This window comes from Terrapene carolina, unplaced genomic scaffold, assembly GCF_002925995.2.
Source record: "Terrapene carolina triunguis isolate 2854851 unplaced genomic scaffold, T_m_triunguis-2.0 Scaffold227, whole genome shotgun sequence".
Classification (NCBI taxonomy): Eukaryota; Metazoa; Chordata; order Testudines; family Emydidae; genus Terrapene; species Terrapene triunguis.
In genome coordinates, this window is record NW_020664578.1 from 1,041,375 (window position 1) to 1,068,060 (window position 26,686).

At 52.2% G+C, this 26,686-nt stretch overlaps 2 protein-coding genes across 2 annotated transcripts in view; both read left to right on the forward strand.

Moving 5' to 3' along the window:
* Positions 1-16,421, forward strand: part of HDGF (heparin binding growth factor) — a 30,850-nt gene extending 14,429 nt beyond the window's left edge. Inside the window, exons 2-6 of the mRNA XM_026656254.2 lie at positions 11,680-11,756; positions 12,966-13,104; positions 15,209-15,391; positions 15,737-15,954; positions 16,302-16,421. Coding sequence (XP_026512039.1) covers positions 11,680-11,756; positions 12,966-13,104; positions 15,209-15,391; positions 15,737-15,954; positions 16,302-16,308 — 624 coding nt within the window. The 3' untranslated portion in view covers positions 16,309-16,421. The remainder of the gene's footprint in view (positions 1-11,679; positions 11,757-12,965; positions 13,105-15,208; positions 15,392-15,736; positions 15,955-16,301) is intronic.
* Positions 16,422-26,548: 10,127 nt separating this feature from the next.
* MRPL24 (mitochondrial ribosomal protein L24) overlaps positions 26,549-26,686 on the forward strand; it is a 3,777-nt gene continuing 3,639 nt past the window's right edge. The window contains exon 1 of the mRNA XM_024217380.2: positions 26,549-26,655. The gene's annotated coding sequence lies outside the window, so the exon portion shown is untranslated. The remainder of the gene's footprint in view (positions 26,656-26,686) is intronic.

Genomic DNA, 26,686 nt, shown 5'->3' on the forward strand with positions numbered 1-26,686 from the left:
AGAGGTGACCTGACCCTCCTTTCCCCCACCCCCTTCCCCAGGACGAGAGCCAAGTAGCCGAGGTCCCACTGCAAACCGGGGGAGCTGAGTCCAGCCCTGCACACAAGGGCAGGGGGCCATGTTGCAGCTTAGTTCCTGACACACCAAGCGATGAGGCTTACGGGTCTAAAGAGGCCCTGCACTGGGACTCAGGAGCAGGGCCGGCTCCAGGCACCAGCCCGGCAAGCAGGTGCCTGGGGCGGCCAATGCAGGGGGGGGGGACGGCACGTCCGGCTGTTCGGCGGCGGGGCCGTCACTCCCTCTCGGAGCGAAGGACCTGCCGCCAAATTGCCGCTGTAGAATGAAGCGGCGGTAGAGTTGCCGCCGCTTGCGATCGCGGCTTTTTTTTTTTTTTTTTTCCCCCTGCTTGGGGTGGCAAAAACGCTAGCGCCGGCCCTGCTCAGGAGTCCTGCATTCTCTTCTTGGCTCCGCCACAGACCTGGTGGGCGACCTCGGGCAAGTCATTTCCCCTCTCTCTGCCTCAGTTTCCCCTCCCATCTTTTTTCTACACCGACTGAGAGCTCTTCAGGGCAGGGACTGTCTCTCACTGGGTGTATGTACAGCGCCTGGCACTGTTGTAATAATAAAAATGGCCAGAACAGAAGACTGGGAGCTGGAAATCAGTGAGTTCTAGTCTTGGCTCTCGCAAAGCTTGAACTGGTCCTTCTCCTGCTCTGTGCCTCAGTTTCCCTCTCTGTTAAACAAGGATGATGATATTGACCTCCTTGTTTCACCAGCCCAGGAGGGTAAAGTCAAGTTGTTGATATGTGCATGGAATTCAGGGCTGAACGCAGCACCTTCATGAGCCGACCCCTCTCCTCTCTGTGGTTTGTATGTATTAAAGCAGCCACCTAGAGGCACCAGCTGAGACCAGGACCCGTTGCGCCAGGTGCTTCCCCCACACCCAGGGAGAGACAGTCCCTGACCTGAAGAGCTCACGGCCTAAACAAAGGATGGGTGAAAGAAAGGATTGTTATCGATTCACAGACGGGGAAACTGAGGCACGGAGCGATATCATTGTGACGGGTTGGATCACAGAAACCCCTTTGGGACTGCCACCTAATGTGCTTAGACTACCTCTGAGTCTGTTTTCTCTGCCAGCTTGGGACTTCAGTGCCTTGCCTGGTTTGAGCCAGACACGCTTGCCTGCTGCAAACACAGATCCATGTCTGAACCACATCCCCCACATGCTGCAGGCTTAACTGAAAACAGCTTAAGAAGCACTCCTGTCTCCAGCACTCAGATACCCAACACCCAATGGGGTCCAAACCCCAAATAAATCTGTTTCACCCTCTATAAAGCTTATACAGGGTAAACTCATCAATTGTTCGCCCTCTATAACAGTGATAGAGCGATATGCACAGCTGTTTCCCCTCCCCCCTCATATTAATACATACTCTGGGTTAATTAATAAGTAAAAAGTGATTTTATTAAATACAAAAAGTAGGATTTAAGTGGTTCCAAGTAATAACAGAACAAAGTGAATTACCAAGCAAAACAAAACAAAACACGCAAGTGGAAGCCTAATACAGTAAGAAAGTGATCACAGATGAAATCTCACCCTCAGAGATGTTCCAATAAGCTTCTTTTACAGACTGGACTCCTTCTAGTCTGGGTCCAGCAATCCCACACCCCTGTAGTTACTGTCCTTTGTTCCAGTTTCTTTCAGGTAGCCTCTCAACCCCCAAAGGATATCTCTTGAGTCAGCTGAAGACAAAATGGAGGGGCTTCCAGGGGCTTAAATAGACTTTCTCTTGTGAGTGGAAACCTCTCTCTCCCCCTGTGTAGAATCCAGCTACAAAATCGAGTTTGGGAGTCACCTGGGCAAATCACATGTCTGTGCATGACTCAGTTTTCTACAGGACATTCCCAGAAAATCTCAGATGTGGATTGGCGTCTACCAAGGTTCATTGTTCGCCAAGTACTCCCAATTACTTGAATAACCCCTTCACACTATCTTGACCAAATCTGCCTTAGGTGCTTTCTACAGCAAACACTTTAAATACAAGCATAAAGCCAGCACTCATAACTTCAGATTTAAAAATGATACATGCATACGGATAGGATGAACACATGCAGAAGAACATAACCTTTGCAAAGAGATGTTACATGGCAGATTTAGCATAAAACATATTCCAGTTATGTCATAGTTACAGTCATAAGCATATTTCTATAAAGCATTATGGAGTGCAGCGTCACACTCATGGCCTGATTTCCAAGGACAACAGGAGCTGAGCTCTTTGGAAAATTCACCCCTCTGTTTTGGGCACGGAGCATTTGAAAAGCCAGCCCCACGTTAGGCATAGAACCCACGTGTCCCAGTCCACTGGACCCCCCTGCCTGGATAGTGACCGGAGACGGTGCAGGGTAGACTCCCAATCCAATCCATCATCAGTCTGGACGTGGGGAATTGTCCTGATTTGGCCCTTAGGTTTTCCTAGATGTGAGCACTTTGCCCATTCAGAACACACTGTACCGTGGTTCCCCCTGGCTGAAGTCCATATTGATTGATTTGTAACTCTTGTTAGCAAACAGCTACCAAGAGTCCGGGTCTCGCTCGTTGGCTTTGGAGGAGCTTTGGCTTTGGGGTCAGGGGCTTTTTAAATACTGGGGTGGGAGCGGAGAGTTAACGTTGGTGCTATAATAACCTGTTAGTGACCCAAGTTCTATCACCAGAGCGGAGCCAGGATCGCCTCCCCAGGTCGCTAAATAGCAGCCCGGCTTCACCCTGCAAAGCACCTCGGCTAATCTTTAATGCGCTCTCTAGAACTGTCGTTCGGGCTCTGCGCTTGTCCAGTCAAGAATCCGTTACCGTAGACATAATTTACTGAGTATATGACCTTAAAATGTGCTCTAATATTGTGCTGCGCCTACGCAGCCTTCCCTCCAATGATACTGAACCCTTTTTCAAACCTTAACTAACTCCCCGCAGCAGCCCTGTGATTTAGGTAGGTCTGATGCCCATTTTACAGATGGGGAAACTGAGGCACGGAGACGGCATGTGACTAGCCCGAGATCACACAGCGAGTCAGCGGCAGAGCCCAGGAGTCCTGGCTCCCAGGGGTCGGTGTTTTTGATTCCAACACCTTTCTACCCAAGAACAAGCTCTGATTCCTCTGAGGTCCCACCTGAGTTGTAGGAAACTGACCCCTCTCCCAGGCTTTCTTCCGGCCCTCTTTGGTGGCTTTCTCTGGACATTTTGGCTGAATTAGCTCTGGCTGAAACTTGGAGTTATGTTTAGAAGCTATAAAAAGCTTCCAGAGAGTGACTTTTTGCTTTTATTCACACATGGGTGACTGGTGTGTGTGTGTGTGTGATTTTTATTTGCTGAAACAACAGCATCTGCTGTTAGCTTTAACTGGCTGCCGTTGGGGGAGGATTGGGGGAGAAGGGGAAGACCAGAGAGGAAGGATAGTCCAGTGCACTAAGCAGCAGGAAGATCCGGGTTCAATTCCCTGCAGTGCCATGGATTGTTATGTGACCTTGGGCAAGTCATTTAGACTGTCCGTGCCTCAGTTTCCCATGTGTACAAGGGGGGTTTCCCTATCTCCCATGGGGTGTTGGGAGGATAAAACACACTCAAGATTGTCGAGCGCTTTGAGATCTACCAATGAAATCGCTCCGTAAGAAACAGGCTTTGTTAATGAGACCTGAACTCGGTATAAACACCCTCCATGGGATGATGATCCAGACTTGGAGCCATAACCTGAGCTGGTGTAAACGGGCACTGCCCCACTCCCCTGTGCTGATTCATACCCTTGGAAGATCTGGCCCTTTACCTGTAGCTGAGCCCCAAGCAAGAACCATCCTGTAATTTAAGCCCCACAGCCTCATGGGGGGTGTAGTCTGGCCAGGGAGCCAGGCCCGCCATGGAAAATTGGGACAGGAACCAACCGAACTACAACTCCCAGAAGGCACGGCGGCAGTTTTCCAAATGGAAATATTTTGCTGTTCGGGGGGTTTCAGCCAAAAATGGAAGCAAAACAAAAAAAAATTCTTTGGTCAAAACCTGAATTTCCTTTCCCCCAGCTGGAGTTAGGAACCCTCCTAGCCGGTCGCTGGCTGCCTGGTGTTAGGACAGATCTCCCAGGGGCTGTGTCATCACTGCGCGTTCCTGCGGTTAGATGCCTTCCGCTGCAGCCGGTGGGGCAGGAGGCTAGGCGGGCCAACAGGCTGGAAAAGATCACGGAAAACCTCCGCCCCAGTCAGCTGTAGTTATTTAGCAAAGAGGCCAAAGCCCCGAAGGCCCATTTTTGCCCACTAGATCCGGGCTGAGGCATGCGCTGGCAGAGGGTAGGGCGCCCGGGAAACTGACCTTGCCTGGGGCGGGCCTGCTTTGGGTACAGACGGAGGTTTCTGTTCTCCATCCTAGCCCACTTGCTAGCTTCTGCGTAGGGGGAGGGGCGATTCTTGGGTCTCTTCCCCCCCCCCCCCCGCTTGTGGTGTTGTGTTGCCAGAGCGCCTTTATCCCCAAAGGCAGGCGCAGCTTGTGTTCCCGGCTCCCCAGGGAGAGCCCTCACACCTGTGCCCAGCCAGCCCTGACGCGATGAAAGCCGGGGAGCTTGCGTTTTTCTTTTCCTTTTTAAACAAAGAGAATAAAAAGACGAGGGGTGACTAGGAGGGAGATTCTGGCCTGGCCAGAGCCATCAGCATTGGCCCCTCAATGTTCCTGATTAATTCCCTGAGCGGATGCTCTGATTCCAGAATCAAAGCACCTGATTCCGAATTCCACGTGGTGTGCTGCCCATGCACGCAGTCATTGGGAGTAGTTAATCCCCTTTACGTTCACACCCTGCTTTATTGCAGATGAACTCTCATGTGTAGCCAAGTCCTTGGGTGGGGGAAGGGAGCGGTCGTTCTGCGGCTAGCGCCCAGGACTGGGAAGCGGGAATCCTGGGTTCTAGCCCCAGCTCCGGGAAGGGAGTGAGGGGTGTCTAGTTCTTAGCGTGGTGGGAGGGGGTTTGGGAGCAAGGACTCCTGGGTTCAGTTCCCAGGGATAGGGACTAGATTAGGGCAGGGAGATGTGAGGCAGGACGCCTGGGTTCTGTTGCCATCTCTGCCATCAACCTGGGAGGAATAAGCTGGGTGAAGCGTCCTGAACCCACCACAGGTGCTACCCTGCCAGCATGGCCCTTAGGGTGGGGTTCAGGGTTAACCCGAGGAGCTGACCCAGCCTGGCCCTCCAGCCCCGTTACCTGCTTGCCAAGGGGCTGGAGGTGCCCTCTGTGTTGGACGGGCAAGGGAGGGGCACAGAGTTGATTTGCTCTGTAAGGGAGACATGATCATGATCCCTGCCTGCAGGATAACCCGTCCTGGCACCGGAGGGAGATAAGGGAGGAGGGCATGGGGTGCAGAAGGGCTGGAGCTTTGCTGGTTTGTTTCCCAATGGGGGATATCCCCCCCCCCCCATCAAACAGTGGGGCAGAGCCGCTGGTGGAAATGAGATCATAAGCCGCAGACGGAGGAGGGGACTTGAGAACAGTCTTCAAATATATTAAGGGCTGTTAGGATGGGGACGGGGGTCAATTGTTCTCCATGGCCATTGGAGGCGGGACCAGGCGTAACAGGGTGAATCTGCAGCAAGGGAGATTTGGGTTCGATATTGGGAAAAACTTTCCCCTTATGGGGGATTGAGCTGTGGAGCAGGCACCCTGGGGAGGTGGTGGGATCCCTTCACTGGGGGGTTTTCAGAACAGGCTGGACAAACCCAGTCAGGGATGGTCTAGATCAATGATCCCCAATCTTTTTTGTCTGGCGGGTGCCAGACGACGAGCCACGGAGGACCGTGGCAGCGGACGAGCATCCGCCGAAATGCTGCCGACCCAGCGGCAGTGTCAATAGGCATCGCCGCCGAAACGCCGCCGAGAAGCAGCAAAAATCGGCGGCATTTCGGCAGTGACGCCTCAGGATGACGCTGCTTCTCGGCGGCATTCCGGCGGATGCTTGTCCGCCGGCCAGCACGCGGGTGCACTTAGTCGCGCCCGCGGGCACCGCGTTGGGGACCCCTGGTCTAGAAGATTTACTTGGCCCTGCCTCAGCGCAGGGGGCTGGCCCCGATGATCTCTCATGGCCCCTTCCAGCCCCACGTTGCTCGGATTCTAGAATAAAACCCAAGGCAGGTGTAGGCAGCAGCTCCTCATCCAGGGGACGTATGTGGGGGCCTGCACCGTCTCCCTCCCCCCCGCTTGTCTTTTTCCTGAGGGCTTTTTTGTTTTTGTAGCTCTGAGCTGTGTAATGTTGCTTCTGTTTGGTTTCCACCTGGATGCCTGACTTCACTTCCCAGCCCTCTGTCAGGAATGTGGGCTGGAAATCAGAGCATGGGGAAGAGGAGCCAGGACTCCTGGGTTCTATTCCCAGATCTGGGAGGGGAGTGTCGTCTAGTGGTCAGAGCATGGGGTGGGGGGCCGGACTCCTAGATTCTCTTCCTAGATCTGGGAGGCCTGTGATCTGCTCCGTAATAATAGAGATGGGTCCAGCCTGAAACCTCCAGATCCAAACTCCCCTTGGCGGGGATGGAGAATAACACCTGAATTCTGCAGCTGGGGTCCGTGTGGCCGTTCTGGCAGACACCCTACCCCTGTTCCTTCGGCTCTCCACCCAAGCTGCATGGGGCCATGTGTCGGCGACTCGCCCGTTGCACTTTTGATTTGGGCACGTGTGGGTTTCCCCGTCCGTGAAACTTTCTTTTCCTGTCTGTCCCGGGCGTGCGATGATCCCCGGGAGCAGGGGGCGGGGGTGAGGTGGGGGGAGGACAGAGAGTGTGGCTGGGGGCAGGGGATCGGGCCCAACCAGGAGCTTGTGGTTTCCTTTGTGGTGTCTCTATCAGGCCTGGCAGTGGGTGGCGGGGCAGCCGGGGCTACATTTTTTCAACGCTGAGTCTGCAGGGGCCGGGGCAGCATGGGGAGCTAGTTATTGGACAGGCCAGAGAGCCGGGGGAGGAGCCCAGGGTGGCATACAATGGTGTGTGTGTGTGTGTCTGTGTGCACATGCAGGTTCTGGTGTGATAGTGGGGGCAAGGGAGGGATGCATTGTGAGAGTGGTGGGGGGCCTGGTGTGTGTGTGTGTGTGTGTGTGTGTGTACACACGAGGGGAACTGCTCTCGGAGGGGGAGGGGAACGGGTGTGTGCAAGGGGGAGGGGCTGCTGCGAGCGTGTGGGGGGAGGGGTAGTGTGATATGTTGTGAGCGTCTGTGGGGGAGGGGGTTAAGCGGGGTTGCAATTGTGAGCGAGCGACTGTGATTGTGTGTGAAAGAGCTGGTGTGACAGTGCGGGGAGCTGGTGTGTGTGGTCACCTGGCGGGACTGGGGAGCCAGGTTATGTGGTGGGGGGGAGGGGGCGGGGGGGGGTAGGGGGTGGTGGGGAGAGTGGGGGGGGGGTGCAGGCCCAAGACCAGGGGATGTTCGGGGTGTTGCACTTACACAGATCCCAGAGCTCTTTATAAACAGCTTGTCCCCCATTTCATAGATGGGGAAACTGAGGCAGAGAGAGTGGAGCGAGTGACTTGATGAAAGCCACACTGCACAGCAGCAGCAGAGCTTCCAGGAGGCCTGACACCCAGGGCCTTTTGCTCTAACCCACTGGACAACGCTTCCCTCCCAGAACTGGGATTAGAACCCAGGAGTCCCGATTCCCAGCCCCCCCCCCACTACTAACCCACGCTGCATCACTTGAACAGCGCCCCTCGCCTTTCTAGATGGTTTTTAGCCAATCCAATTACAATTGACCCCCTTCCCCCACTCCTGCCTACTTTCTAAACCGAGGGAGTGGAGGGCAGACATTGGAGGAGTGATTATTTCTTTTTAGGCGCGGGGCTTTCTATTCCCTGCATGCAAAGGGCCCCGGGATATGACCTCCCACCCCCTAGCTCCCCCACCCCACCCCACCCCAGACATCCCGCAGGGCAGCCTTTGATCCCCAGCCAAGTGGAAAAGCTGCATTGTTATCCCAGCCTGCTGTGGAGAATTTTAATGTTGTGGTTGAAGTCAGACACCCCATGCAGCGGAGGTGTGTGGCGGCAGAGGAATTTCTCTGTGTCATGGTGTCGTGTTCCCTAGACCAGCTGCTGCGGGGAAGGGCGATTTATGAAACAAGGGGGTTGGGGGGGATGCTTTGGGTCTTGCATGTTGTATTCTGCCCAGCTCGTTTTTCCTGGATACCGTACTGGAAATGACCATCCCCCTAGGCCTCCGAAATGCCCGGGTCTGGTGCTGCCATGAGACAGTGATTTGGAAAAGGGGCCTTGACTCCTGGCTTGAGCGTTGGTGTAAAGAAGATACTGCCATGTTGTCTTGGACTCAAGACTATTCGGTCTGGTCCCACCCCTTGCTTATTTTCCTACCCACCCGCCAAGCCCCCCCCCTGCATCAGTGCAGGATTTTTGCCAAGATCTAAAACGTCACATGAGAGAATCGTTTTTCAACAGTTTGACCCTGTCACCGCGTGGGGCCCAGTTCGGAAGAATCCTGGAAAACGGAGGAATAACCAGAAAAATTAACGTTTCTGGTCGTTATTCGTGTTTGCAGTACCAGCTGGGGCCCTGGTCAGGGCTCCCTGGTACCACGCACTGTGCAAACACAGCCCCAAAAGACGCTCCCTGCCCGCAGCAGCTGGATCTGGGTAGGGGGCTGGGTGGGGAATTCCGAAGCTTGTTGCAATGTGCAGATGGGTGCAGACCGTCGGGCGTAGGAGTTAGGGCCGGTTGGAGGCTGCGTGTCTATGTGCATTTGCGTTAAATCTTGCAGTGAAACGTTCCTGATTGAATTCGTGGCCGTTTCATTGGGCCAGGAGAGAGAGCCGCTGGTTGCTAAATGGCGTTTGGATTTGTTTTGCTTTGTTGCCCTCTTAGGCGGGCTGAAATTGCTGTGTTTGGACGTAGGAATCAGTCGGCGCCCAAACCGGTTTGAAAGCCTTGCCCCCTTTCCAGCTGCACCGTTTAATCGCCCAGCGGCCAACCCCGGTAGTGCTGTGGAAAGAACCTTACTGCGCAGGGTTGGGTTCAGATTAAGTGGCAACAAATCAAAGTGGCTCCCCCCACCAATGCTCTCTCTGGCTCCCAATTGCTAACGGACTCCACCCCAGCGAGCCAACTCCACTGTTTTAGAGTTACACCAAGTCCGTGGGCCCTCTGCCAGTCTAGATCCAGGGATCCTTGGTCTACCTCCCGCTCCCACCCCCCCAACATTCAGATCTATGTATGTTTCAGACCAGCGGCTCTGTCCTGATTGGATCTGATCTGTGGGTGGGGTTTTTTTTCTGCTTTGTTACAACTGTCCCCAGATTCTCTGAAACGGACATTCCTTTTAGCACACGGCCCTAGCGCGGGCCGGCGAATTTGCTGAGCTAAATATGTCTGAGCCAGTCTAGACAAGAGCTTACAGTTGGCTAGGAAAAGAGCCAATCCTAAATCATCTCTCGCTCTTCGGGGCCGTGCCCTGTGTTGTCACCAGTTGCAAAGGCTGGGTTTGGAGGCGGGCGGGGGAGAGCAGGAAAAGTAAGGTTTTTAGCAAGAGGGAGGCTATTTCTGTGGCAGGCATAATTTAGTAGCGAGGAGTTAATTGGCTGCCTGAGAGCTTGCGGGTGTCCTGCAGAAGTCGGAGTAAAATGTCCATGGTCACTGCGGAGGTTATTTGCACACCCGACCTATGCCCACTGGGTTCTCTGGCTGTATTTCATTCGTTCACGCCGGGCCAGATCCTTGGGGGTTTGGTTGTGTTTCGGCCCCCGGTTTTGCACTGGTTTGAATGGCTGTGCGAGGGTGGTAGAGGATCGTGCCCCTGTTTGCAAGGTTCAATATATTAATGTCTGCAGGGTGCATGTTCTATGAAGTTGGGGGCTGCTGACCGCCCAGGGATCAGAGCTGTGCTTCAAAGCTTGATTTACCCCATCCGCGGTGCCCAGGGACATAGGACGGTTGGAAACTCTTTGGGGTTAGGGGCTGTCCTTTTAGTCTGTGTTTGTACAGCGCCTGGTGCCACGGGCGCTATCGCAAAGCAAGTTAATACATCGTGTTGGTACAAAACCAGCGTGCAGGTCCTGTCCACACTACAGGCGCAACAATGGATCCTCGCACTGCTCTGGCTGACGACAACTCACATGGGGAAGTTGTGCTGACCGGCAGCTTTGGTCCCAGCCCCGCCACAAGTCACCTGTCTTGGTGCAGCTGTGCTGCTACCAACCATGGCACCTGGCTGGTGCATTCTGGGAAAATGGTTCATAATTCCAGTCATGTTTCGCCAGTGCTCAGAGGCCTCAGCCGGGATTGGTGCATGCCCAAAACAAGAGACGGTCCCTGCCGTGTGTGTGTGGGGGGGAGCTCTGGGTAGCTATCCCATAATGCCACAGCAAGGACAGACCACCTGAGCAACACACATGCAAAGAAGCAGCAGCAGCAGGTGGGGCAGTGTATTCGGGGATGGCTGGTGTATATAGCCCAGGCCTCAGGATGTAAAATCCCCCTTCACGCTGGGCAGAGGAAGCCTGGTTAAGAGCCCCCTGGGAGAAAGGGTGGGTGTGTGGGGAAGACACTGGGCTGGAGAGCTGGCTTTAATCCCTGGTCCTGCCCCATGCCTCAGTTTCCCTTCTGTAAAATGGAGGTAATAAACCCTTCCTTTGTCTAGACTGTGAGCTCTGTGGGGCAAGAACAATGTTGGCCCTGATCTCCGCCTATGCCCTGATCCGTGTGCGTCTCGAGGCTAGACTGGTGCTGCTAGCTCCTTTCGGCTAACCTGGCCCTCGGCTCAGGGCACGCAACATAATATTCCCTGCGAGTGTTATGTTAAGATTCTCATCCCCTCCAGCACCTCCCCTGCCAATTGGCAAATAATTTAATTTGCCAATAAATGTTTTCGTTCCTCATCTAGCCCTGCAGCTAGTTGGATACTACGTCTTAAACACATTATTTGCTTTTTTCTTGTGTGTTTGTCAGTAAATGATTCATTTCCAAGTAACTGGAAATCGGCCTACGCCATGAGACATCACTTAGCGCATCCACGAGGCTGCACATACCTGTCTGTCCTGGGCCGCTCTTTGCACAATCTCTATATCCCGGCTCTGCCTGCTGGGTGACCTTGGGCAAGTCACTTCCCCGCTCTGAGCCTCGGTTTCCCCATCTGTAAAATGGGGCTAATGACACTGACCTTCCTTTGTGAAGCGCTTTGAGATCTGCCCATGAAAGGTGCTCTGGAAGAGCAAGGCGCTGTACAAACACGGGAGATTTGGATTGTTAAAGCTCATACATCGACCCTTTGCTGAAGGGTGGAGGGATGCTTTCGATTGGCCTCTAACACGTGTCCCAAATATTTCCATCTTCTTTCCTGGAGAACTTTGGAGATCAAGGGTTGGTGAACAACCTGACCTTTGTTCTCAGTTCATCTCTGAGCATTGTTGTGCCCGGCTGAGGCTCGAATGTTACACACACACACAAAAAACTCACACCTGGTTTGTTGAGGTGCCGTGTAAAGATCGGGGTGCGCTGGCACCTCAACAAACCAGGCGTGAGTTATGTGTGTGTGTGTAACTCTTGGGTGAGAACAGTCGGGGGGGGGGGGGGGCCAGCTGCGTCCGTTCAGCGTGGCTTTGGGTTGGGGCATAGGGGGCTGTTCGTTCTCTGTGTCTCACCCCACGATTTGTGTCCCCTGAACAGATCGACGAGATGCCAGAAGCCGCCGTCAAATCCTCCTCCAATAAATACCAAGTCTTCTTCTTCGGGACCCATGAAACGTGAGTGAGATTTTTAAAATGGGGGCGGGGAGGCGGGGGAACACACGTGTGTGTAAGGGCACGGGAATGTGTGTGGGGGGGAGTGAGACGGGGGTGTCAGTCAGAATCACATGAGCAGGGTTAAGGCAAATGCATCAGTTGGCCAAGGGTAGGGTCTTGTGTTCAAATGTTAGCAGAGCCATCGAAGGGCACCCAGTCTCTTTCCAGCAAGACCCTCCACCGTGCTCTCGTGACATGAGGTGTGTCCCTCACCGGGACAGCCTTCCTCCTTGTCAGGTTCTCTCGGGGCAGAGGGGAGATGGTGATGAGGGAGGGGCATGGGAGCAAGACAAGGGGGAGGCCTAGCATGAAATGACATCAGAGAGGAAATGGTCTCCGTTGGTGCCTGCCCCTTTCCTGTGGTGTAACCAGAGCTGTCCCCTGTGGGTGGGAGCTTCCCTCCTCCAACAGACCGACACTAAAAATAAGATGAATGTAATAGACCAAGATATTCCCATAGTAAGCTCCTTGGGGCAGGGACCATGTGTTTGTACAGCGCCTAGCACCATGGGCTCTTGGTCCGTGGCTAGGGCTCCTAGGAGCTATTGCAATGCAAATAATAATAGAAATGTTAATATCCCCCCAACCAGCGTAGGCCTGTCTGCCTCCAACCCAGCAGCAGCCTTTCCCATCTCAGTGCTTGGGTGGGGTCACATCAAGGTATTTAATGCCACTGGAGGTTGGTTTGATCATTGTGGTGCTAGGAATGTATCCAGGTTTGCTGTATCTGGGCGGGTGGGGGAAGCTGTAGAAACATTCGTGATCTGGATCGTGGAGAAGTTTCAAGAGACCCCCCCTCCCATTGATGTAACAACCCCCCCCCATGCAGAGTTCTGTTGAAGCAACGGAGGGTTGTTTTTAATAAGCCCCAATATTGAATTCACCGACAAAAAACTTGGATAAGGCAGGTCCAGGAAATCAGAGTGGGGATTTACGAAGTTCCTAAGGGACCAACTGACTTTCTGTAGGAGTTGGGTGTTTCTCTCCCTCAGATGCCTTTGAAATCCCCAAGTTACTTCCATGCCTGGTGCCTCAGTTTCACCAGCGGATCCTGCCTCCCAGGCAGGTTGCGGTTGGAACGTTTGCCTAGCAATCCTCAGCGAGGGGGTGCTGTGGAGGCGTATCGCGCGTGGCCTGTCATTACTGCTTCTTCTCTTTTCCACCATGCAGGGCGTTCCTGGGTCCCAAAGACCTCTTCCCCTACGAAGAGTGCAAGGAGAAGTTCGGGAAGCCCAACAAACGGAAAGGGTTCAGCGAAGGCTTGTGGGAGATCGAGAACAACCCGACCGTCAAAGCCTCTGGGTATCAGGTGCGTCTACCTGTTAAACCTCTCTGCTGGCCCCCGGCTGATTCCCGTAGGGCAGAGCTTGTCCTCGGGCAGAGGCCTGCACATCCTTTGCCCAGAGGTGAATTTTACCTGTAGCAACTCCACTCTGGGCTCCTTTGTTATACAAGAAAGCGATGGCCAAATCCATGCTGGCATTACGGCTTTCGGCGGGGATCGAACCCAGGACCTTTGCCAGCAAAAAACCAAGAGTCTTCCACTGGAGCGAAGTAGTGATTTCTCCCCGGGTGCGCCAGTAGCCGGTGGTTGTAGTTGCTGGGGACAGGCACCGGAGAGAGACATCCTAAGTCGGGGCTTTGGGGAAGGTGAGCGGGGCGGTTTGAAGGGGTTAAGTGACCCCAACCCAGTGATCTTTTCAGGCATGAGCTCAAGATACCACTCTCCTAAAGACAGGTAATCCTCAAGGGGGAGAAGGAATTTAATTATGTGGGTAAAGTATGGGGCTGGAAGTCAGGACTCCTGGATTCTGGCTCTGGCTCTGGGAGGGGAGTGGGGTCGAGTGGTTAGAGCAGGAGGCGCTGGGACTCCTGGAATCTATTCCCAGCTCTTCCCCAGTTTGCTGGGTGATCTTAATCAGTTACTGCCCCTCTTTGTGCCTCAGTTTCTCTGTCTGTAAAATGGGGATAGGACAGGAAAGCTGACCTCAGTCTCTCCTGCCCTGATCCAACGTTGGTTGAAGTTAACGAGAGCCTTATTCCTTCAGTCCCTTACAGGGGGGAGCGAAGACAGTGGGGAAAACTATCTCTCTCCCCTCTCCCCACCCATGAAAATTTTTAGACTAAAACTTTGTTGAAAAGTCAAAATCCCCCAAACGGAAAATGTTCTGGTGTAAAATCAAAAAACGTTGGCTTTCAGTTTTTCAGCGAAAAGCCATATCACCATTATTGTTTTGACAAAAATAGAAGTTTTTCGCAAGAATTTCAGTTTTGCTGAAAAGCCGCTTTGGGGTGGGGAATCTCTACAGGAAAACTTTGATCAGCTCCCGGTTCAGGGATGAATCTGTTTTAATTGCCCATTAATGATGATCGTTATGACCGTATTAGAGACCCCAACCGATATCAGGTGGGAGGAGCTGTATGTCCAATACAGTCTGAATACGCCACACGAGCAAAGCGTGGGAGAGGAAACTGAGGCCGGGGGGAGAGGGGGCGAATTGCTCGAGATCACCCAGTGGTAGATCTGGGAATATAACCAAGATCCCTTGAGCCCTTGTCCACTGCTTGAACCTTGAGCTCACGCTGCCTGTCCTCTTTACCCTGTCAAGAGTAATAGCTTCTTAAGGTGCAAGGGGCGGGTGGAGCAGCGTCTTCCATGACTTGAATCAGTGAGTGAACCCACGGCACTGACGTTTCGGGGGTGGGTTTTCTCTGCAGGCTGCAGAAGGCTCTGCTGTGCAATCTCATTGTGTTGACTAAAATTTTCCTCTGGGTAGCCTGCAGTAGCCCTGCTTTCTGCTGCGACGCTGTCAGCGCTTATTAGCTAAGCGAGGGCTGGGCTGTGGATCGGAGACCTCCAAGACATTCTAGGTACTCGGCAAGTGGGGTTGGGGCATTCACAGAGGGGCGTTCTTCTCTGGGAGGCAGTACCCCAGAGGGTGCTTTGCTTCTGGGCGGTGCCATATTCTGGAAGATGGCTAAAAGCAAGGACTTCGGGTCATTCAAGACCCATCTTTTCATAGGCGTTGAGGGTGTTGGCCCGAGTCCTGGTCAGAAATCGGCAAACTCAGTCCCGCCTCCCTAAATTCCCCCTGCCGTTGAAACTTTTCTGCTTCCTCTCCCACGAGCCGTTGTCACGCTCCACCCCAGAAGTGGCTGCAGCTCTCTCTGTGTGTCCTTTGGCCGCGGCTGAACAGTGCTTTGAGAGGCCACCGGCTGCAAGGTGCTATCGTCGTGGGGGGAAGAAATAGGCTGTGTAGAACCATCCCTGACCCTGGACAGCAGCTGGCACCGGGGAGCAGCTGTCGGGCGTGAGGGGCAGAGACAAGGGCACCGGTCTTCCTACCACCTTGCAGTAACTGTATCCCCCTTCCATCTTCCTCCGTCTGTCTGTCCTCCCTCCCCCGCTGCAGCCGACCCAGAAGAAGAGCTGCCCGGAGGATGCTGAACCTGAGCAGGAGCCGGAGGGCGACGGTGAGAAGAAAGGCAACGCGGAGGGCAGCAGTGATGAAGAGGGCAAGCTGGTGATCGACGAGCAAACCAAGGAGAAGAACGAGAAGGCTGGGATCAAGCGGAAAGCGGAAGATGCCTTGGAGGTAGCGGTCGGGGGGGAGGACCCCGGTGAGCTGCCCAGGGAGGGAGCGGGCTGTAGATCGGAGACAGACCAGGGCATGGGGACAGTGCTGTCTGGAACTCCGAGCTCAGGGAGTAAAGATCGGGGTCCGTCCCTGAGACCGGGGAACAGGGCTGGTCCCTGAGATGGGGGTTGGGGGATTGCGCTTTGAGAAAAGATCAGAGACACCCCCCCACGGTGCTGGTGGGAGCGGATCTGTGCCTGCAGACAAGGGCCTAGCATTAGCCAGCTCAGGACCTCTCTCAGCGCCCGGGCAGGGAGGGGGCGGCGGCGCCGTGGGTCCCGGTTGACCCCTTCCCGTTGGCAGGACTCCCCTAAACGCGCCAAAGAGGCGGAGGGCCAGGAAGGGGAGAAGAAAGTAGAGAATGAAGAAGGCCCCAAGGAGGGAGAGAAACAGAAGCCCAGCCCCGCCGAAGCGGAGAAAGAGAAGAACAGCGACCCCGCTGGAGTCCCGGACGCGAGAGAGGCCAAGCCGGAGGGGAAGGAGAAAGCCGCCGCGGAGGAAATCAGAGATCACAAGGAGAGGTAGGGGACTGGAGGAGGGCGGGGTCTGGCACGTCACCCCTACAGAGGAGGGAGGCTGGTTCCCATCACAGCATCAGGCCCTAAGGGTCAGCAGGACTTTGCCCGTCCGCTTCAGGGGGAGAGGGATGTAAGAAATGGGGGCGGATGGGAAGCAAGACCTCCGCCCTTCTGCTGGGGTCAAAGGGCCAGGCTTGGTTACTCCTTGGATGGGAGAGCTCCAGGCAGGATCCGATTGCAGGAGACAGCCCCCCCCGTTATCCTCCGCCATGCGGCCCTGATCCTGATTGCTGCCACTGCAACGTTCATCCCCCTTAATGTTCTTCCCTGTTCCTTCTCCACTCCCGCAGTCTGTAGCTGGCCGGCCTTCCCAAGCTGAGCTGATCGTCTGGGCTCTTCCTTTCCCGCTGGGCTCCCTGGGTGCTAAACAGTTTCGTTCCTCATCGGCTCGTCGCATCTGCAATTCGGGGAAAAAAGAAATAAAAAGAAACCAGTAACACGAACCATCCCGTCTCTCCTCCCCTCCTCTTCCCCCCCCCCCCGCCCACCCGTAGCAGGGCGCATGCTTGTAATAGTGATTTCTAGGGGGCGCTGATCAGTTGATTTGAAATAAAAGCGATTCATGCCTTTTTAAAATGTTTCCTATCACTTCCTACGAATTGCTTTCTCTTCGGTGGCGCTTTCGCGAGGGTTTAAAGTCAGGTGATCTCCGGAAAGCCGGGGAGGAGAGGCAGAGTTGGCGTCTGTCTCTTTCAAGAATTGCTGGATAGATTTGTTTTGTTTTTGAGGGGTTTCCTTGATGTCCGGAAAATTTAGATGAACTGGGCCTTATTCTCATTGACACTAAGGCCCCGGGATGCTGCATGAGCCGTGTTAAAAGGGCCTGAAAGTGCGCCCGAAGGACCCTTTCCGTGGCCCGAGCAATGTCAGGGGGCCTTTGTGTAAATGTGAATCATGGCCCATTGGTCTGTTTCCAGTTCTGAATCCCAGAAGAGCAATGGCAGAGGGAGATGCACCAATCAGGTTTGGGAATCTTGCTTTTGTGAGGATGCACCAGAGAGATCCCTGACCGAACTGCATGCCCTGCTCCATAAATGGGATTCACCATTGGCTTCTGCTTCTTGCTCTGTGAATGGGCACGAGTCCCTTTAAACAAGACCAGGGGCGTAATGTCCCGCTTTGCCCCAGCTGCTGTCATCCATAGCCCCTGTCTGTCAGACAGTCTTAGATAGGTCTCGTTCCTTGCAAGGTCTCCCCTCAAACTCGGTGGCGAGTGATGCTCAGCTGTCGGTGCCCGCTTTCTCAAGGCATCATAAAACCCCAGCCATGCTGCCGTCCTAGGCAGACTACAGGAAGTGCTAGCCATGTGCACCTCTGTCTTACCAGGTCATCTTTCAGCGGGTCGTTTAGCTGAGCTGGGACAGGATGGGATTGGAGGGCTCAGGGATAGAGTTGGCTGAATTTTTTTTTTTTTATCCCTGTGGAAAATTTAGATTTTTTGGCAGGAATTTCAATACCAAAAAAATTTGGCCAAAAACTGAAAAAAGTCAACTGGGAAATGCTGTTGCAGAGGCTCATGGGAGTTGTACTTCAGGCCAGACTCCCTGGTCAGAGTACATCTCCCATGATGCACCAGAGTCTCGCTTCTTAGAGAGAAGAAGCAGTTCATCCTGGGAGCCCCTGGCCATGGTGCATCTTGGGAGATTCCCATAATGCACTGTGGAAGCATTTCCAAATCAACATCTATCTGTTTTGGGGCATTTGGTTGTTCAGCCCCAAAAATAAATATATTCAAAATTTCTGCGGCAAAACAGAAATTTCCCCCAAAATATTTCATTTAGCCACAAACCCAATTTTCCGTCAAAAACCAGTTTTGATGGAAAAAACTTTCAGCCAGCCCCAGACAGGAGATTAGTGGGAGGTTGTGAAGTTCTTTGTCTCTGGGGCCCCATTTTGGATCCAGTGCAGTGGAGGATGGTTGCGCCATTTCGTGGCCTTTGTGTGATGATTGACGGCTCTTGGACCAGGGGACAGGCGTGTCTGAAAACCGTCACCATTCACCCCCAAATTGTTGAGACTGCCAGAGAAGCCAATGCCCAAATGAGCCACTCTTCCCTCTGGGGAAACATGGTAGAATGATGTGTGTGGCCCAAGCTTATGAATTAAGAGGCCTAGGGCTGTCCCTCCAGTACCTTTCACCCAGCACTAAATTCATTTTCAAAATTTCAAAGGCGGTGGTAAGGATTGCTCTATATGCCTATAAGGAGATGGACGAGTTTTATCCGCCGTTTCCATCCTGTCTGTGATCCCAAGAATCCGGACAGTCTGTCCCTGGTGTCATTCTGTAGATTTTCAGGGGAAACTACAAGCAGATCTGAACTCTTTTGACAACAGCTCACAAACCCTTGCCTCCAAAGTGTTCAGCTGATCAGAAATCCCTCGATTGGCTGCACACTCTGCTCCCTCTTCCTATTGGGGGAGGTAATGAGTGAACCCACGGAAATCCATGAAGTGTGCACTCTGATATAGAGACCCCTCTTACTTTATTTCAATAGGGTTTTTTTTATTATTGTTTTTAACTGAATTGCTAAAGTGTTTTAACGCTTCTAGCATCCACGTGGTGGTTTGGAATTAGCAGATCGCTGCTAGTCCTAGTTTGGTCTGATCGGTGATAATGTGGCCAATTGGGCTAGATGGGCAGACAGATTTCTGCATGTTGCTGTGTTTTATCTGGGTGTTTTCTTACGCTGCTGACGGGCACAAGATTTCCAGAATTTATGGGAGGGGGAAATGAGGAAAATGCTGACCCACTTGCATGCAATTTTACCTGTATTTCAAGCAGCTAGAGAGCTGTTGGCAGATTTGCAATTTTCAGTTGAAAATTTCAGTGGAGAAAAAGAATTGGAGATTTTTACCCCCAAAACCCCACTCCACCCATTAGACATCAGGGTGCAGTTAGTGACCTTCCTAGAACTCAGACGCCTGGGTTCGCCAGTCTAGTTCAATCTTTTAAGGGAAGCAAAGGATACACCCAAAGATTTGCTCAACGACATGAGGGCTTTGATACAACTGGCTGCCCACCCACGTGATGTTTCCGAAACGTTCGCGACCAGAGCTGGTCAAAATTCCTGCTGGAGTTTTAAAATTGTGACACAATTCTTGTGGGAATGGTGACTTTTTGACACGATTCTTGCTGGAATTTTGAAACTTTGGCTGGCCATTTTGACAAACATTGAAATGTTGACTACATTTCTTTTTAAAAAATGGGGAAAATTTTCTATAGTTGAAAAAATTCAAAAACATTAATTTTTTTGAGGCAATAGAGGAAAAAATGTACCCTCCGTACTGGCCCTCCCACTCCCACCCATAACCAGTTGTATCCGTGACCGTCGCGTGGAAGGACAAAGATAGAAAAACCTTGGAGGCTATAGAGCAGTGATTCGCTGGCACTTTGCTGCTGACTGTTGCCCCGAGGCGGAACAAAGATCTGGGTTGAAAGTAGTTTTCATTACAAATCTAGTGGCTTGGCTTGGTGTGGCTATGTAGCCATGGGGCCTGGGGTTCCGTGTCGATCCTGCGTGGTCACAGATCAGGATGTCTTCCAGCAGGCCAAAGCAGGGTGGACGTGGGTTACTTGAGTTCTGGATTTTGGCCTTGCTCCTGCTGCAGGTTTTTCCGTTTGACGTGAATGGGAACAGGAGCGGACTCTGCATTGCCTCTAGCCCAGTTTTTTGCCTGTCTAATGGGCCTGGTTCTCCAGCGCCCCGCGTCCTGTGCAGTCGTTTACATGGGTGCAAAATGCTACCGATGCCACCCGCTTGTTTGGCACTGGTGTCAAGGATTGTCCCACGGGCAGGCCGGTGGAGAGCTGGGTACCAGGTGTTCAGCGCCCGGAACTAGCAGGGCAGCTGCTGTTCCGCAGAGACAGCTGGAAGATTTTCAAGCGCAGGGCCTCTGATTTTGCAGGACTTTTTTGGGAGGTGCATTTGAGCATTCTGCTGGGCAACGGCAGGAGGTGGGCCGTTGTTGGGCAGAGCCTTTCTAGGAGACATCTGTGTGAGGAGGAGTCTCCCCTAAAGGAGCTCTCCTTTCTCCAAAAGCCCCACATTCCAGCAGCTCCTGTTGGCCAAGGGGAACCCATCAATGATGCCATTTTGGGGGTGCTACCTTTGCTAGAAGCTGTGTGCTCAGACCCACCATCCCAGGAAGCGAGAGACAGGAATGGGGGTGTCCACACCACAAGGAGCTGGGGGTGTGCTGCCTCCATGGCGCTTCCAGCCCTCACCAGACAGTCTTAGCGCCCTCAGGGGCTCTGCCGGACTCCTAAATGGGGTAGCCAGAGACCAAGTCTAGGGCTGAAGCCTCAGAGAAAGACACTGGCTTGATTCTTGGTTGCTCTTCCTGTGCTCAGAGCATGGGGTGTGTTTGGGATTGGGGGGGGAGTTGCTTTAGAGCTCCTTTATGCTCTCTAGGCCCAATTACCCTTCACCCAGCACCTTGTGTGCTTAGTTACACCAGTGGCTGTGAATCAATACCAAAGCATACCGCAGAAGGCACAGGGCAATGGAAAATCAGGCCTCCTGTGATCCATGGGCGTGCAGAAGCCCTGCCCAGTCTGCAGTTTAAATTCGAGCAGCCTTGGGGCTGCTCTAGCTTATGCTCTGCTCCCCATGTCCCTTAAGGGGCCCTGGGAAGCAGAGACTAGCCAGTGCACGGTATGCTTTGGTCACACCCCTGATCTACCCCTTTACACCAACTCCCTGCCCCGGTGTGGGATTCTCAGAGAGCCAGTTCCACCTATATTAAGGCCCCGAACGGCCAACCTGAGCATGTCTGAGAGAGCGCTAACCTCAGGGGCCGCCAGTTTGACCCCAGGGAATGTGCCTATAAAATAACGGGAACTAGACCTCACTTGTGGTCCAAGTGGCAACCTGAGTCCAGGTCTCCAGGAGGATGTAAGACACATTCATTCAGCGCCCGTTGTGGAAATATGCATGGAAGGTTTGTTTGTTTTTCCCCAGCCTGGCCTGCGGTCACGGATCCGAAAGGAAATTCAAAAAGGCTTCTGGGGAATATTTATCAAAATATTTTTAAAAAAGGAAAAAAAAATAGGATGACATTTTTACCAAAAAATATATATATATATACACATATTAAAAAATGTTCTTAAAAACGAAACTACGATGAGTAGCTGGAAAAGTCATTGGTTTAGCGAAATATTATTTTTCAAATTTTTTTTTTTTTTTGGTAGTCTGCCTTATTTTTAAACTCGTGTTTCTCCCTGTCCCCGAGCCCAGGTGTCTCCTCTTTTTCTCTGTCTCGCTCTCCCGTCTTTCTCGCTATGTGATGTAATCGTATTCCGATTTGGAAAATAAAAGACAAACAACCCTGCCTTGGTTCTGTCTGAGGCTGTGATGAACACTATTGTTGAATTTAGCTTTGGAATAGTACAGAGAATAAAAAAAACACAGAAAAATGTAGATGATTTCAATTCTCTAGGACAATAAAAAACGTTGATTATTATAGGAGTGGCTGGTATTTATTGTTGGTTGTTTTGAGGCTCCGTGGCTTTGCCTTTCAGTGGGCCATAGTACTTACTTCTCTGCCTATGGTTTCTATTTATCTATGGTGGCGGCTTCCCTATGGTGTCTACCTGCTTTCTGATCCAAGCGATTTAGCTGGCTCCCATTAATTAGCACCTCCCAGTCTTTAATGTATTTATCCTCACAACCCCCTGTGAGGTAGGGCAGTGCTGTTATCCCCCTTGTACAGATGGGGATCTGAAGTCCAAAGTGGCTCAGAACCAGATTTTTAAAGAAATGTAGGCAACTTCCTAAGAACATATTTTTTGTCTTCTTTTCTATCCCTTTCCTAATAGTTCCTACCATTCTGTTGGCTATTTTGACGGCCGCTGCACCTTGAGTGGATGTTTTCAGAGAACTATCCACGGTGACTCCAAGATCTCTGTCTTGAGCGGTAACCGCTAATTTAGACCCCATCGGTTTGTATGGACAGTTAATGATATATTGCAATGTGCATTACTTTGCACTTACCAGCCTAGAATTACATCTGCCATTATGTCACCCAGTTGTGTGAGATTGCTTTGTAACTCTTCGCAGTCTGCTTTGGACTTAACTATCCTGAGTAATTTTGTATCATCTGCAAACTTTGCCACCTCTCTGTTTACCCTCTTTTCAAGTTCATTTATGAGTATGTTGAACAGCTCTGGTCCCAGTACAGATCCCTGGGCCCCCCCTCTATTTACCTCTCTCCATTGTGAAAACTGACCATTTATTCTTGCCCTTTGTTTCCTATCTTTTAACCAGTCACTGAGTCAGGAGAAGACCTTCCCTCTTATCCCGTGGCAGCTTCCTTTGCAGAAGAGCCTTTGGTGAGGGACCTTGTCAAAGGCTTTCTGAAAGTCCAGGTACACTATATCCCCTGGATCCCCCTTGTCCACGTGCTTATTAACACCCTCGAAGAATTCTAATAGGTTGGTGGGTCTTAGTTACCTTTAGCAAATCTGGGCTTAAGTGACTTCAAGGTCACACACAGTGTGTGTGATTGATCTGGGTCTTCTAAATCCCAGATTAGCACCCTGCCCCGTGGGCTATGCCTGCCTGTGACAGCAACCTACCTACTCCCCTCGATTCACTCTGTCCTCTTGGGCAAATTGCTTTCCCACTCTGTGCCTTGGTTTCCCCAGCTGTAATGGTGAGCCCTTGCGTGAGCTGCTTTGAGAGCGAGGCGAGAAGCTGGCTGCAGGGGGGTTTTACGGCTAAGGCACTTGCCTGGTGCGCAGGAGAGCAGGGTTCAAGGCCTGGTGTGGCTGTGGGCAGGTCATTTAATCTCTCTCTAAACCTCGCCGCCTCTGCCGGTGGGGTCGGCGCAGCAGCCGGCACGATGGGGCCACGATCCGAGTCGGGGCCTCTGGCTGCTACCGCAGGGCAAATAATACATCATAAGACAAGGGAAGAACTCTCCCGCTTTCCTGCCCCGGTTACCTGGGGCCCGGTGAATGCAAACCTTAGATTCTACACTGCATGGGAACGCGGGCCTGGTCCGCCACCTCTGTTTGTAAAAAAAACCCCAAGCACAGCGATGCTGCTAAGAAATACCCAGACTCACACCTGCACGCCCCCCCTCCGTGGCCCAGAGTTTTAGCTACAGCAGGCTGGGGGAGCTGGAGGGCTTGGAAGTGGGTTTAAATGTGCCACCTCTCTGCTGAAGAGAACGTAGGGGGATCAGATGTCCCGGTTTTATAGGGACCGATTTTGGGGTTTTTTTCTTATATAGGCTCCTATTACGCCCCACCCCCCGTCCTGATTTTTCACACTTGCTGTCTGGTCACCCTAAGAGAACATGCCCTGAGCTACAAGCACATTCCCGTGCAGAGGAGAGGTCTCAGCCCACCGGGGCCGTGCAAAGCCCAGGGGCAGCAGAGCTGCCCAGGCCTGCAGCGCCTAAGGAGAGAGAGCTTGAATAGAAAATGGAGACAAGCTGGAGTATTGCCAAGTGCTTCCAGAAAACTACACTTCCCAGCGTGCCCCTGGAGCCTCTTCTGGGCATGTGCAATCATCCCTGGTGCCTGCTTGCATCTGATGCAGGGAGATGAGGACTGAGCAAAGCCTTTTCAGAAAGTCTTTGACATGGTCCCTCGCCAAAGGCTCTTACGCAAAGGAAGCTGTTGTGGGATAAGAGGGAAGGTTCTCTCATGGGTCGGTAACTGGTTAAAAGATAGGAAACAAACGGGTAGGAATAAATGGTCAGTTTTCAGAATGGAGAGGGGTAAATAGTGGTGTCCCCCAGGGGTCTGTTCTGGCACCCGTCCCATTCCACATATTCATAAATGATCTGGAAAAAGGGGTAAACGGTGAGGTGGCAAAATTTGCAGATGATACAAAACTACTCAAGATAGTTAAGTCCCAGGCAGACTGCAAAGAGCTACACAAGGATCTCTCAGAACCAGGTGACCGGGTAACAAAATGGCAGATGAAATTCAATCTTGATAAATGCAAAGTAATGCACATTGGAAAACATCATCCCAACTATACCTATAAAACGATGGGGTCTAAATTAGCTCTTACCACTCAAGGAAGAGATCTTGGAGTCATTGTGGATAGTGCTCTGAAAACATCCACTCAATGTGCAGCGGCAGTCAAAAAAGCAAACAGAATGCTGGGAATCATTAAGAAAGGGATAGAGAATAAGACAGAAAATATCATATTGCCTCTATATTAATCCATGATACATCCACATCTTGAATACTGCATGCAGATGTGGTCGCCCCATCTCGAAAAAGATGTATTGGAATTGGAAAAGGTTCAGAAAAGGGCAACAAAAATGATTAGGGGTATAGAACAGCTTCGATATGAGGAGAGATTTATAAGACTGGGACTTTTCAGCTTAGAAAAGAGACGGCTAAGGGGGGATATGATAGAGGTCTATAAAATCATGACTGGTGTGGAGAAAGTAAATCAGGAAGTGTTATTTACTCCTTCTTCCTAACACAAGAACTAGGGGTCACCTAATGAAATTAATAGGCAGCAGGTTTAAAACAAACAAAAGGAAATATTTGCACAGTCAACCTGTGGAACTCTTTGCCGGAGGATGTTGTGAAGGCCAAGACTATAACAGGGTTCAAAAAAGAACTAGATAAGTTCATGGAGGATAGGTCCATCAATGGCTATTAGCCAGGATGGCCAGGGATGGTGTCCCTAACCTCTGTTTGCCAGAAGCTGGGAATGGGCGATAGGGGATGGATCATTTGATGATTGCCTTTTATGTTCATTCCCTCTGGGGCACCTGGCATTGGCCACTGTCGGAAGACAGGATACTGGGCTAGATGGACCCTTGCTCTGAGCCAGTGTGGCCGTTCTTATCTTCTGACCCTGGACCCCTCGCTGATGAAGTCTCTGTTGAAAAGTGCTGAGGTCTGGCTGGCATGGCAGCTATGCGCCCGGAGGTCAGAGCGGCAATGCACCAGCTCCTGATGTGCTGAGCCGTATGGGCTTGATTCCTAAGGCTTCCAGCATGCGGTGCAGTCACATCCCCGTAGGAATGTAATGACCAGAATGGAAAGCGGCAGGAGTGTGGCTACTACAGGGCCAGGCAACCACGTGCTCCAGGGGACGGCTGCAGGTCCGCATGGAATAAAAACACATGGGAATGTCGTATGATTCAAGCCCGCCCGCCAGAGACCCCAGGCAGAAGCAAGGCCCAGTTGTGCTAGACACTGGACAGGCACATACTAAAAGACAGTCAGTCCCTGCTGTAGAGCGCTCGATAGCTCTGGATGATGTGGAATGGGTTTGATAGATTGGCCATGCATAGCTTATATAGAAACTATGTTTTGAAAGGTGTATGGGTCTGGCAAAAGCTGCTGATGTATACAATGAACCAAACCTGCCCAGCAAGGGAGATTTCGGTTAGATATTAGGAAGAACTTTCTAACTGTACGGGGAGTTAAGCTCTGGAACAGACATCCAAGGGAGGTTGGGGGATCCCTTCACTGGAGGGTTTTCAGAACAGGCTGGACAAACCCATCAGGGATGGTCTAGGTTTATTTGGTCCGGGCCGGCCTCAGTGCAGGGGATGGACTTGATGGCTTCTTGAGGTCCCTTCCAGCCTGACGTTTCTACGAAGTGATGATCTGCGCAAAGGGGACAAAATAGATCAGGTTGTGTCTAGTGAAAGGCTTGCTGGCGGGGCTGGTCAAAAAGTCTCCATCACAAAACGGATGGAAAATTGGGGGTGGGTGGGAGTGGGAAGGTTTGTTTTTTTGCAAAAAGTATCTGCTTCCCATGGAAACTTTTGATTTTATGTCAAAAAGATGAACACTGGAAAACTTAAATATTTTGCTTTCCAGCCAACATTTTTCAGTATTCAAAAAATAATTTATTTTTTTTTTGCTGAAAAGTCAAAAATGCTGTTGGAAAATTGACAATTGTTTTTGTCGCCCCATTTTTTACACATCTACACTGTGATACAGGTGTGCGGGCATCCCCTGAGGACATCTGTTGTTGCCCATTCCTTAGTGGGGTACGGGTTGCTAGAGGCTGCCTGTCTGTCCCCCCAGCTCTCTGTCCGTGTGTCCGTTTATCTAGTGACTGTCTGAGCCCCTATGGAAAGTGACCCTCCCCCCCGCATCCATCTACGCCAGCGCACACATGTGTAACATGCTTCTGACATGCAACATGTCCTTTCCGCACTGGATGAGCGAGAACAGCCTCAGCTCCCAGAGGGCCAGAAAGCAGGGCATGAAACTAGGACTACCAATCCCACAAAACACTGCAATGCAGCAGAGAGGATGGTACTACCACACCCAGAATGCAAGGCGACAGGACAAAGACCGGGGGGGGGGGGGGGGAGCTGCAAAGCCCTGAATGCAATGCAACAGGACTGATAGGGGGGAGGAGAAGGCGCCCCACAGCCCAGAATGCAATGCAACCGGACAGAGGCCGGAAGTTGGGGCTGCAACACCCAGAAATGCAGCAAGCCCCCGGGAGGGGACTACAAATCCCAGAGTGCAATGCTGCAGAACGACTATGGCAGCCAATCCCAGGATGCATTGCGATTGGGCTCTCCCACGCAGGACTACCAGTCCCAGCGTGCAGTGCTCCTGGTCCTCTGAAGACTCATGTGCATGGTGTATTGCAACTGCAAACTGCTGCTGGAGGGGCCTGGGAGCAGCAGAATACCAAGGTGAGAAGGGGGGCTGCCCCCTGGTCCCCCC